Raw genomic sequence first — 12384 nt, forward strand, 5'->3', positions numbered from 1 at the left:
TTTACATTTAAACATTTGTGTCAATTTCTATTTTTATTGCCAGCCTGTACCATTTCTACTCTAGAGATTGAAAGTGAAGTTGCTTAGTTGTGTCTGACTCTTTTCGACCCCATGGACTGTAGCCTACCAGGCTTCTCTGTCCATGGGATTTTCCAGGCAAGAATACTTGAGTGGGTTGCCATTTCCTTCTCCAGGGGATCTTCCCAACCCAGGGATCGAACCCAGATCTCCCACATTGCAGGCAGACACTTTACCCTCTGAGCCACCAGGGAAGCCCTACTCTAGAGATTAAATGAGGTCATCTCAGTAGCCAAAGACATTCTTTTTAATTCCCTAAGTATCTGAGAAGAATGTGTGTTCTATGTCATGTAGAAAGTCTGCAGAGAGGGGAAGGTGAGTGTAGGCTTTACGGTCACACTCTTGTTGTTGCTCAGTCACTCAGTCCTGTCCAACTCTTTGAGACCCCATCAACTGAAGCACACCAGTCTTCCCTGTCCTTCACTGTCACCCAGAGTTTGTTAAAATTCATGTCTGTTTAGTCGGTGATGCCATCCACCATCTCATCCTCTGTCATCCCCTTCTCCTCCCGCCCTCAATCTTTCTCAGCATCAGGGTCTTTTCCAGTGAGTCGGCTCTTCTCATCAGGTGGCCAAAGTATTGGAGCTTCAGCTTCAGCACCAGTCCTTCCAGTGAATGTTCAGGACTGATCTCCTTTAGGATGGCCTGGTTTGGTCACACTTCCTGGTCTCTACTCCTCGCTTTCCCACTTGCTTGGTCAGTGCCTGCCGTCATAGTGCTTGGCCGCTCTGAGCATCAGTTTCCTCAAGTGTAAAGTGCATAAAGTAAACGTTCTCCTCTTAGAGTTACTGTTAGGATTAAATAAGCTTTGTAGTAGCCATTAGATCAGTCCTAGTCAGTTTTATTATTCAAACCCAATATATTAGTGGTTTTCAATAAAATGAAACAACCCCACACATACACACTCAACCAAGAAGGTAAATCGGGATTTTGGAGGGTAGTGATTTGGAAGGTAAATTGGGATTGCTTTCAAAATCTCATGAGAGATAAAAGTATAACCATAGATATAGAAGTATAGTATGCTGCTGCTGCTAAACTGCTTCAGCCGTATCCAACTCTGTGCAACCCCATAGACGGCAGCCCACCAGGCTCCACAGTCCATGTGATTCTCCAGGCAAGAACACTGGAGTGGGTTGCCATTTCCTTCTCCAATGCATGCAAGTGAAAAGTGAAAGTGAAGTCGCTCAGTCGTGTCTGACTCTTTGCAACCCCATGGACTACAGCCCACCAGGCTCCTCCGTCCATGGGATTTTCCAGGCAAGAGTACTGGAGTGGGGTACCATTGCCTTTTCCAGAAGTATAGTATAGGTACAGGTAGAAAGATAGGTATACATATGAAGCCTATAGATAAATATGGATATAGAAAGAGAGATGGATAGAGATGTAAATAACCAGTGGAAATAGAAATAGAGTTAGACATAGATGACTGATAGATGGATGGATGGATGGATAGATAGATAGATACATGATTAATAGAAAGAAGTATAGGACCTGTACACATTAATATCAATATCCTCAGATTGTCTCTTATGTAGAGAAAAACTGATGAGGAGCCATTGGTGATGATGGGAGTGAACTGTGTCCCTGTCCCTAAGGTTGTCAGGGAAGGAAAAGAAAAGATTGAGGATCACTGCTCAACAGTCTTCCTTTTGTTTTTCTACTTGATATGTCAATGAGAACAATTGTGCTATCTTGTTGTCTTCTGTGTTTGTATATGTTTGCCTCATTTATCTTTCCTCGTTTTCTTTGCGAGTCTTTTTCTTTTAAAAGGAAGTTTCCTTGTTTTATCAGTGAAGCATGTGGTAACCTTGTTTGGTTCATTCTGAGGTTTTGTTTGTTTTGTTTTGCTTTTGCTCCTTCACCCTTCCATTCATACCTGACCCATAGCTAATTCCCAAATTTTGTGGATATATTCGTGCCTTATCAATGTTGTTAGTAATTATTTTCCGATTATGGACTTCTTTCCCAGGAACAAGTTTCTCCACTTGCATTTAGTGCTGTTACCTCCCTAACAATAATTAATTGGGTTGAACTACATTTTGCTAGTTGTCTTTATCCCTGATGCCTTTTGGTTTCCCTGCTTTTGTTCATTTTTTAAAAGTCAGGCTCCTGACTGCAGTACTTTCTGTCACCTTGCATGTATGAGAATGCCTTTCCTCTGATGTATCATATAAATGACAACTTGATTATAAATCAAATTATGGGTCACCAACTTATTTCAAAACCGCAGTGGTTACTTTATTCCCATAGTTAATGTTATGGATGAGTTGATGTCCAGTCTAATTCTTTGTCCTTGTAGGCAATCCATGTTTTTCTCTTTTAAAAACCTTTCATATTTTTCTTTATTTTTAAAATTGAAAAGGCTACTAGGATGTGTTGTGGCAGAATTGCTTTTCATTACTTAGATCCAGCACTTTGTGAACAGTTTCACTTAAAACCTCAAATCTTTCTTAAGCTTAGAATGGTGTCTTCCTTCTTAAATTATTTGTTCTCCTTCAATTTCTCATCTTCTCTCTTTAGAATTCTTAATATGTGCATATCGGATTTTTTTTTCCCCATATCTCTTCCGCGTAACTTGTCATTCCTCTCATTAATCTCTTCGTCCTTTTTCTGTGGATTCTGGAAGAATTTCCCAACTTTAATCTCCACTTTTCTGTTTGATTTCTGCAGAATCTAGTTCTTTGTGCTGGTGCTTTCATCTCTTTGCAGACTTTATTGATCTCAGATCTGACCTTTGACACATTTCCTCCTCTCTTTTCAGAGATACAATGCTAGAATTTCATCTTGTGATGACCGCGATTGAAAATTTTCTGAGATTTTTCACCTGTTCTTTGTTGTAATTCACATAAAGATACTTGCTTTGACTTCTGTGAGTTCTCTTCCCTTACACCTTTGAAATCTTTTCTTATGTCCAGGGATTTTACTGTGTGTTTATCCCTGGAGATGGAGATTGCTATGTCCAGGACTGAAAGTTGAAACGGGATCTGGGAGAGATTATGGAGGTCCTACTCCACATGTACCAGGTGGCTCAGACAGTAAAGAACCCACCTGCCATGCAGGAGACCCGGTTCAATCCCTGGGTCAGGAAGATCCTCGGGAGAAGGAAGTGGCTACCCACTCCAGTATTCTTGCCTGGAGAATTTCATAGACAGAGGAACCTTGTGGGCTACAGTCCAGAGGGTCACAAAGAGTTGAACATGACTGAATGACAGCACTTTCACTCCACATATATCCAGCTGGGAGTATGGAAAAGTTGAGTTTGTTCTGCTCACATTTATTGAAAGGAGGACTTAGAGATGGTGGTGAAAATCAAGAAAAGCTTTTCTTCAAGTGTTCCTTTTTGCTTTGGCAGCCAGAGGCCATCTGGGACCTCTGTAAATCTAAATGTGTTGTGGAAAAGGGTCTCTAATCCCCACAACCAAGAATATCACCTGGGCTTTCTGGAAGCACTGCTGGCCCCTAGATGTGCCTTCCAAAGCCTGCTTGGCTGGTTCCAACGTCAGACCTCGCTGCAGTAGAGATATAGCCTGGCTTTCTGTTTACAGCCCTGCTTCCCTTCTGAGGGTGGGTCAGCAGACATTTCCAGGGGTGATGGAGGGGCAGCATGCAGAGTGGCCTTGCCATTGCCCATCACCCCACTTTCTCCAAGAGCTTCAACAGGAAGGGGATGGTGAGCAGGACTCCACCTCACAGATGCAGGTCCATCTGGACCACATCAAGCAGAAGACACACCTTTTTCTTCTGATATAGAGGCTGTTGGGCTTCCTTAGCTTCCTGTGCCTGTGCAGACTTTCCCCAGTTTATGTGTTATCGGTTGGGTGACAATACACCCTGCTTTGCCTGGTATAGTCCCAGCTTTCATTTGGTTGTCTCAGAATAATAATTATTAATAACATGCCCTTTGACTCTCAGAAGTGCCCTAGTGTGAGCAATAAATTATGTGATCTTTCTGGTTATCAGTCATTTCACAGGGCATCTGGGAAAAGCCTGGGATGCTCTCTGATGATCACATCACCCTCCTTCCCAGAACTTGGGGCCTTTTTGCTTGTTTGTTTTTATCAGATTGACATGAGTTTTCTAAGTAAACCAGCAGTCACTTTGGTAATGGCCATTCTCCCCATCCCTGTGGGTCAACATGTCTTTAGAAGCTTTCTCCTTTCTAAACAGGTCATTTGATCTTTCTGAACTTTTCTTTCTTGATCTATAGACTGTGGGTACTGAGTGCTAACCTTGCATTGATATAGATCAACATAAGACCATAGCTGTGAAAGCTTTCTGTAAACTTTAAAGTACAGTATAAATGTGAGGTTTTATTTCAGGAAGACCTGGGAGGTGGAAGGGGTTGCTATGTGGGATGTGGGTAGCACTTCTGTCCTGGCCTGGATATTACCTACCAGGCCCGACTGACTGCTGGACTCACCATCTTCCTCTTCTCCTCACCCCTTATCTTGGCAGGAGAATCGCTGCCCTTGGCCACCTCCAATCAAGTCCTCGTTAAGTTCAGTGCCAAAGGCCAAGTACCAGCCAGAGGCTTCCACTTTGTTTACCAAGGTATACAGGATGTGACGTGGGAGGTGTGAAGGCAATCTCTATCTTCGGGGATCAAGGAGAACAGGAACCTTTGACCCCTCCGTCTGAGCCTCATTCTTACTGTGTTTGTGGGGCAATTCCCTGAAATACTGTTGAATTTTATACATCCAATATAGACAATTCTTGAACCCAACTCCATGTTGGATAAAGGGAGAAATCAGAGAAGGGAAGCTACTTTGTGCCCTCCCCCACTCCCCATTGTCTGACACAGTCCCCATGGCATTGAGAGGATCCGCCCGGGCCTCTTACCTAGACCTTCTCCCATGGCGTATGGCTTTGCCTGCAAGGCCTATAAAGGTCCAGGAAAAACATGGGCTTCAGAGTGAGCTGCACATGGATTTGAACCCCAGCCCTGGCACTGTCTAACTGGGCACCAGCTACTCCCCCTCTCAGAGCCCCAGTTTGCTCACCTATAAAATCAGGGTGACCATGTCACCTCACAGAGTAGCTGGCACAAAGTGGGTAATCAGTGTCTGTTCCCCTCCTTATGGCCCTGAAAGGCCAAGTCCCAGAGCAGCCTAGCCTTCCCCTGCAGGCCCCAGCCTCTCTTTGCTGAGGAGAGTGTCCACTCTCCTGGGGCTCAGGTTCCAAGTGAGGTCCTGAGTATTCCACTGCCCAGAACGACCTGCATTGCCCTGTGTAGGGGTAATCCTGCCCCAGAGCCACCCTTCCTGGGCCTGGGGCGTAGGTCGGGGGTGGGGGGGGGTGTCCCAAGGTCCTATCGCCCCCTTTAGGTGGGGAAGGGAAATTCAGGTCTGTGAGAGCAGGGCCCTGGGCAGGGTCTTAGGGGACATCGGACCCTACTGGGCAAGGGGCTTCATTGGGAAGGCGAAGAGCACAACTGGGCCTAAAGGCTGGGCCTGAGGCTCTTACTGCTTTCCATAGTTTCCAGAAGCTGTGCTACCTGGTGTGTCCAACTGTATTTCAGGAAGATGGGCCTCATCCTAGAAAGCCCCCTACCCCCGCCCTAAGGGAAAGCACCCAGAGCCTCTCAGAGCCCCACCCCGTTCCAGCCCCACGATGTGTCCATCCCGGACCCGTTTCTAGAGGGGTGAGGCCTGCCCCTCAGCACCCCTGTTCCCTGCAGCGGTGCCCCGAACCAGCGCCACGCAGTGCAGCTCAGTACCAGAACCCCGCTACGGCCGGAGGCTGGGCAGTGACTTCTCGGTGGGGGCCATCGTCCGCTTCGAATGCAACTCTGGCTATGCCCTGCAGGGCTCCCCAGAAATTGAGTGCCTCCCCGTTCCTGGGGCCTTGGCCCAGTGGAATGTCTCAGCACCAATGTGTGTGGGTGAGTCCTGGACAACCAGGGCTTGAGGGAGAGGGTGACCTGCAAATACCCAGCGAGACACACGAGCTCTGCCTGCCAGGGTAACTTGAGAGAGTGGGTGGCCCCTTCCAGGTCAACCCGTGTCCCGTGGGTGGGTATGAAGGGGCAGTGGGAGCCGCTGATCGGGGTGGGGGGGGTGGTGTGAGGTGGCGGGCCAGAGTCCAGGTCCCTGAGGAAGGGTTGTAGGGGGACCACCCAGCGGAGGGGGCGGGGCTGTGCACGTGGGCGGAGCCAGCAGGGGCGGAGTCACAGCGAGGCCGGAAGCCCTGGGCGGGGTCTGCTCCCCGCGGACCCACCCAGATGAAAGCTGCCTCTCTCCCAGTGCCCTGTGGCGGAAACCTCACGGAGCGCAGGGGCACCATCCTTTCCCCCGGCTTCCCCGAGCCCTACCTCAACAGCCTCAACTGTGTGTGGAAGATCATGGTCCCAGAAGGCGCTGGCATCCAGGTAGGAGCCAGGGGGAGACTTCGCAGCCTGTCTCCAGCCCCTCAGGGCAGGGACGCAGTGGAGGCCCACAATCAGAAAAACACAACAGCTCCCAGCTCAGGAAAGATGAGGTGTGGGGGCTGGCTGGGCCGTCGGGGAAGCCGCCGAGAGGAGGAGGTGGGCCTGGAGGTGGAGTGTGAAGCCTGGGAGGAGTCACAGGAGGTGTTTTTCAGGTGACTTGAAGGGTACTGTTCTTAAGATTTTTTTGGGAGTTGGGAGAGGAGGCATTGCAGGTGCGGGGAAGGCGCAAACCGACAGGCACCCTCTCACACACATTGGGGTGTTGCTCCCACAGCCCGAGGCAGCAGCGGAATCGGGGTCAGACTGGTGGGTGCGGATAGAGCAGGTGGAGGACCCCCTGGACAGCTGCTGCTCCTGGGAAGAGGGGGACAGGCCGCAAGGCCGACGGAGAGAAACCACAGGGACTCCCGGTAGACAGGTCCGCCGAGGGGTGGGTTACAGGCTCGCAGCTGCAGGATGTCTGGAGACAGGACAGTGAGGAAACTCAAGGAGTGTTGGAGAGATGAGGAGAAGGCCAGTCTCCCGAAGTAGCCCCATGCCCTGGACTGTCCTTTCCCGCTTCTCTGCCTGACAGAGCACCCCACTGTCACGTAACCATCCCATCTCTCTCCCCCTCAGTGAACTCCTTGGGAACAGGGATTGCGCCTTCCTTTTATCACAGTTCCCAGCACAGTGTGATCCAGATGAGGCGCTCAGTAATTGAAAGGAGGAGGGGGAAGGGAGTGGGGAAGAGAGGAGTACCTAACCAGCGGTTCACTCCCCCTGCCTTGCCAGATCCAAGTCATCAGTTTTGTCACAGAGCAGAACTGGGACTCCCTGGAAGTGTTTGACGGTGCAGACAACACTGTAACCATGCTGGGGAGTTTCTCAGGTGAGATGGGGCTTCCAGGGACCTGGACTCGCAGGGCGGCGGTAGAACTATTATTATCATTATTGAAATGGGATTCATATGCCATAAAATTTACCATTTTTAAGTGTACAATTTAGTGGGTTTTAGTATATTCACAAGGTTCTACAACCATCACCACTGTGCAATTCCAGAACATTTTCATCAGCCCCAAAAGAAACCAGATACCCATCTGTACACACTCCCCATTGGCCTGCTCAACACCACCCCCTGGCAACCACTAACATACCTTCTGTCTCTATGGATTTGCTTGTTTCAGACATTTTATCTAAGTGGATCCTACAATATACAGCCTTCTGGGTCTGGCTCCTTTCATTCAGTGCAATGTTTTCAAGGGTCAACCCTTCACTGTGTGGACAGACCACATTTCATTCACCCATTCACCAGCTGAAGGACATTTGGTTGTTTCCACTCATTGGCTAATTATGATAATGTTGCTGTGGATATTCACATACAAGTTTCCATGGGAACATGTTTTCAACTCTCTTAGGTATATGTATACCTAGCAGTGGAAATCCTGGGCCGTATGGAGATTCTGTATGTCATTTTTTTGAAGGACTGCCTGCAGAGTGGCCACACCATTTTCCATTCCAGCAGTGGACTTCTAAGTGTAGTGTAGGATTTTGCCCAAAGGCCAGCGCAATGTATCTGGGTCTCGTAGGCCCAGAACTCCCTGTTGCCAAGATCTAGGAATGAGTCACATGCCCCAGGTAAACTGTCTACAGTGCCTGGATGGCCCAGAGAATTAACTCACATCAGAATCGCTTTGAAGACACCTGGCAGGGACCACCTTATAGGCCCCCGAAGGAGGCCACCTGCTGCTGGTGTGTGGCGTGCTCACTGCTCTTTTGCCAGAAGTTGTTCAGAATCTCTCCTCCTGTAGGTATTAGAAACCCAGCACTCTGAGGGGAGCTAACTTGTCATTCAGTGGGTTTGATAGCTGGGGACACATGGGGACCTTGGGATGAGAACCTCAACAGGTTGCAACAGGGGTGGTGCCCAGGGGTGGGAGAGGCTAAGCCTGATTGGTCCCTGTTTCCTTGCCCAGGAACAACCGTGCCTGCCCTACTGAATAGCACCTCCAACCAGCTCTACCTGCATTTCTACTCAGACATCAGTGTGTCTGCAGCCGGCTTCCACTTGGAGTACAAAAGTGAGAATCCAGAGTCTCAGAGTGTGCAGGGTTCAGGGTGGGAATTGACAGGGCCTGAGTTCCCCACGAGGAAACCGGGGGCTGTTCTGGGTCTGTGTATTCTCTACCCTGCTGAAGCCTCACACAGACCTAAATGAGGATGCTTGAGCCCAGAGAAGGTCAGAAAGCCAGGAAGCAGTGAAACCAGGGTTCTCACCCAATGCAGAAACCTGTGTGAGTCCCCACAGGAATGGGAAGGGGCCCGGAATATTATTTAGAGAATAATGGAGGTATAAGGTGCTCCAGTCTAAACACTGGCCTCTCTAAGCTCTGGTCAGTGATGCAGCTGTCCTTGAATTTCCTCTTCTCTTTGCAGACTTTACTCCTCTCCCATCAGATTTCTCCCTCCATCCTCAAAATCTTACGTCCTGGCTTCCAGCATCCCTAACTGATCACAACTAAAAACCCTTGAAGAAAAGGGTTACAGGGAGAGAGAGAGGTACAAACTATTGGGCATAAGATAGGCTCAAGGATGTATTGTACAACACAGGGAATAGAGCCAATATTTTATAATAATTGGAAGTGAAAAGTAACCTTTAAAATTGTATTAATTTTTTTTAATTTTTAAAAATGAAAAAGGATTGCAGATGTGCCTTGTGGGGCAACAAAGACAGAGGTTGCTGGGGTGGCTGCTTTCATCCTGAGACTGTCTGCCCATCCCTTCTGCACGGGTACAGGAATGGGTTGGCAGCAGGGTCTGTCACCCATTCATTCAACAGATACTTGTTGAATATTTACAGTGTGCCAGGTGCAATGCTGGTTTTGCTAGGATTGCATAAGATCAAGAGAGAGGAGTCCTTTCTGAGTCCGTGGGAGAGAGGCAGGCATGTGGACAGAGAACGGCCTGACAGCTGCAGGTCTCTCAGGGGCGTCACCAGGAGGGGCAGTGGCTCTCCCTGGAGCTGGAGGGGAGGTGACTGTCATGAAGAGACACTGGACCCCTGCCAGGTGGCATGCCCTGTGGTAGGCGCCCACAGAACAAATGCGAACAAGCACGAAGCGCAGGCTAGGGGGGAGGGACATGGAGACAGTCATCGTAGTGCAACCTGATAGGCTGAGAGTACAGAAGAGGGGCGCCTGCCCTGGCCAGGTGAGACTTTACAGAAGGAGCGCCTGAGTCAGGTATGGGATGAGAAGTAAGAAATGGGGGAAGGGGCATTTGACTGGACCCTCTGAACAAGATGGATAGATGGAAGCCCCACTTGCTGCTTCACCCAACTGGTGTCAGCATCACCCCGCTGGTATCAGAACAAATGCGTCTCATCCAGGTAGTGGAGAGAGGATTGGCTAGACCCTAGGACGCTCATCGCCTGAAGGAGCTGAAATGGCCAGCTGGTCAGAAAGTGAAGGGCAGACCTTCCTCCCACGGACCTCTCAGACCTCAGTCACCTGGTGGGCTGAAGCATCCTAGGCTCTTGAATAACTTACATTTTTCCTTTCACCCTCTCTCCTCTGTTCTCTCCAGTTTTGTTTCTTTATCCAATATTTAAAATTGAGTCCTTTAATGCTCCCTTGAATGTTCTCTTTTCTTTCTTGTTCCAAAGAGAGACTTCTTGCCTAAATCTCCTTTTTATTCTACTGCCTCATTCCCAGGAAAAATTCACCTCTTTGAATTTTTTTTTCTTTTTCTGCTGTTGTTATTCAAGACAACTGGTGGTTTTCTCAGTAGCTGGTGTTTATCATGCACTGTCCTCTCAGAGTGGAAGAAGCTAGGGCATATCAGAGGTCTCCGTTAGTATTTGGAGACTGAAATTCCTAGGAGCCAGGACCCTGTAGTTACATTTCCATTTTGTAGATCATTTACAAAGCGAGTACAGAATGGAAGAGTTGACTGCTATTGTAGAGGCAAAGAGTTTTGCAGGATACAAAAGTCCTGTCTATTGCTATGACTCATATTTGATGTGTATTTAATTGAAATGGAAATGACCAATCTGCTTTCAAAAGTAATAAATTTCTTATGATTTTTTTTTAAAAAGTCTTCCTTTGTTGTAAACTTGGCTTAAATAAAATTCACCACTGCCATGTAAAGAAATTAGAATGGACTTTCAATTAAAGAAATTAGAATGGACCTTTCTCCATGTCCTTCCATCTTTCTCTCTCTGTCTCGACCTTTCTCTCCATCCCATGTTTCTCCTACCACACTTTTTGCTCTTGCTTCCTCTCTTTTTCCCTCTGCCCCTCCTCCTCCTTCGGTCCACCACTTCCATTCCAGGAAGTAGGTCTCAGGTTACTATCTTGTGATCACCTCAGTAAATACTGAGTTTCCTTTTACTTGGAGGGCGGGAAAGAGTGGAGAAAAAAAGAGACAAGGTGACAGCTGAGATGAAGCACTTCCAGTTCACTCTGATGATTGTTTTAATACTGTCCTTGAAATCTTTTGTCCCAGATGCTGAGATCTGTGGATTCAGGCCCAAGCGGCTTTCATTTCTAAGCATCACATCCACTTCTTAAAAGCACATGGAGTTGCATGGGAAGAGATGAAGGAACTTCTTGGGGTGACGGCAGTGTGGTATCATTTTGAGCCTGGAGGCACAGTCAGAGTTCCCAGTGATACCCACCTGCTCCAGGAGGCTTTGATCTGTTGGGCCTCTGTGCCATATACACATTCTGATTTTTCCCACGTGCTGGGAGGTGAAAGGCTTGGGAAACACGGGCCTAGAGGCTGGGAGGAGAGAAAGCAGAGAGGACACAGCTTGGAGGCAGCTTCTCCTCGCTGCCAGCACTGCCTTCAGCCTGCTAGTGAGTCAGCCTGACGGACTTGTCTGTTCTCCTGTCGTCTGTCTCTGTCTGGTCTAGCGGTGGGCCTGAGCAGTTGTCCAGAACCTGCTGTGCCCAGCAATGGGGTGAAGACTGGCGAGCGCTACCTGGTGAACGATGTGGTCTCCTTCCAGTGTGAGCCGGGATATGCCCTCCAGGTACCTTCCGTTGACGGCCCCCCAGGACTGGAAAGGTGTCCCCTGAGCTGGGATCAGCCAGCCTTCTCCCAGCAGAGCTGCAATCACCGAAGAACAGAGAGAAGCTCCCCAGATCCCTCAGGGACTGTTGTCCCCGCCTGGAGCTGTTCATGCACAAGACAGAGTGCTGACTTTGGCCGTTTGGCACAAGCCAGCCTCAGATGCGTCCCTGCAAAGTTTCAGTTTGATTAGACTCTAGGAAAACTGAATTCCTCTTTGAAGGCGATGAAAGAATCTAGTAATTAAAGGAGTCTCATGAGGAACCTTTAGTAATGAGATTTCTTTAGTAATGGCTGTTAATAAGTGTCCTTCCCCAGCTCTCTCCCACTACCTCTCTCCCCAACCCCCGGTGGATCCATGTATCTTGCTCCTTAGCCCAAAGCCCAAGAACAAGCCCCTGCTCCAGGCTGTACAAGCAGCTGTGCCCGTGTGGGCAGCTGGCCCACCCTGTTCCTGATTCCTCTAGGGCCACGCCCACATCTCCTGCATGCCCGGGACCGTGCGGCGTTGGAACTACCCTCCGCCTCTCTGTATTGGTAAGAGAACACCTACTTCTCCAGTTCACTCAAATCCATTTCTACCAGGGGTTTGAGTTCAGGGACATCCCACTGGGATCAAGTTCAAATCCAAAGGAAGTTTGGTATTGCAGGTCTGCTCAAAGGTGGGATCTTTAGACTGAGGTTTTTTGTAAGCTTTAACTCTCAGGCTTTTCACGACTTTTGGAAACCTTTGTCCACCAAATGAAATATGGCAGCGGCTTGCCCATTCCAAAACCTGATGATGACCATTTTGATTCCATATAACCCCAAACCCCATATGGAACCTC

At 48.6% G+C, this 12384-nt stretch overlaps 1 protein-coding gene across 2 annotated transcripts in view; it reads left to right on the top strand.

Annotated features, from left to right (window-relative positions):
- Positions 1 to 12384, top strand: part of CSMD2 (CUB and Sushi multiple domains 2) — a 677707-nt gene that overhangs the window by 558137 nt on the left and 107186 nt on the right. For both annotated transcript variants that reach the window (XM_040231766.1, XM_040231767.1), the window contains exons 33-39: positions 4534 to 4629; positions 5756 to 5959; positions 6321 to 6445; positions 7280 to 7376; positions 8461 to 8565; positions 11401 to 11519; positions 12025 to 12094. In XM_040231766.1, coding sequence (XP_040087700.1) covers positions 4534 to 4629; positions 5756 to 5959; positions 6321 to 6445; positions 7280 to 7376; positions 8461 to 8565; positions 11401 to 11519; positions 12025 to 12094 — 816 coding nt within the window. The remainder of the gene's footprint in view (positions 1 to 4533; positions 4630 to 5755; positions 5960 to 6320; positions 6446 to 7279; positions 7377 to 8460; positions 8566 to 11400; positions 11520 to 12024; positions 12095 to 12384) is intronic.

This window comes from Oryx dammah, unplaced genomic scaffold (genome assembly GCF_014754425.2).
Source record: "Oryx dammah isolate SB20612 unplaced genomic scaffold, SCBI_Odam_1.1 HiC_scaffold_28, whole genome shotgun sequence".
In the NCBI taxonomy this organism is placed as follows: Eukaryota; Metazoa; Chordata; class Mammalia; order Artiodactyla; family Bovidae; genus Oryx; species Oryx dammah.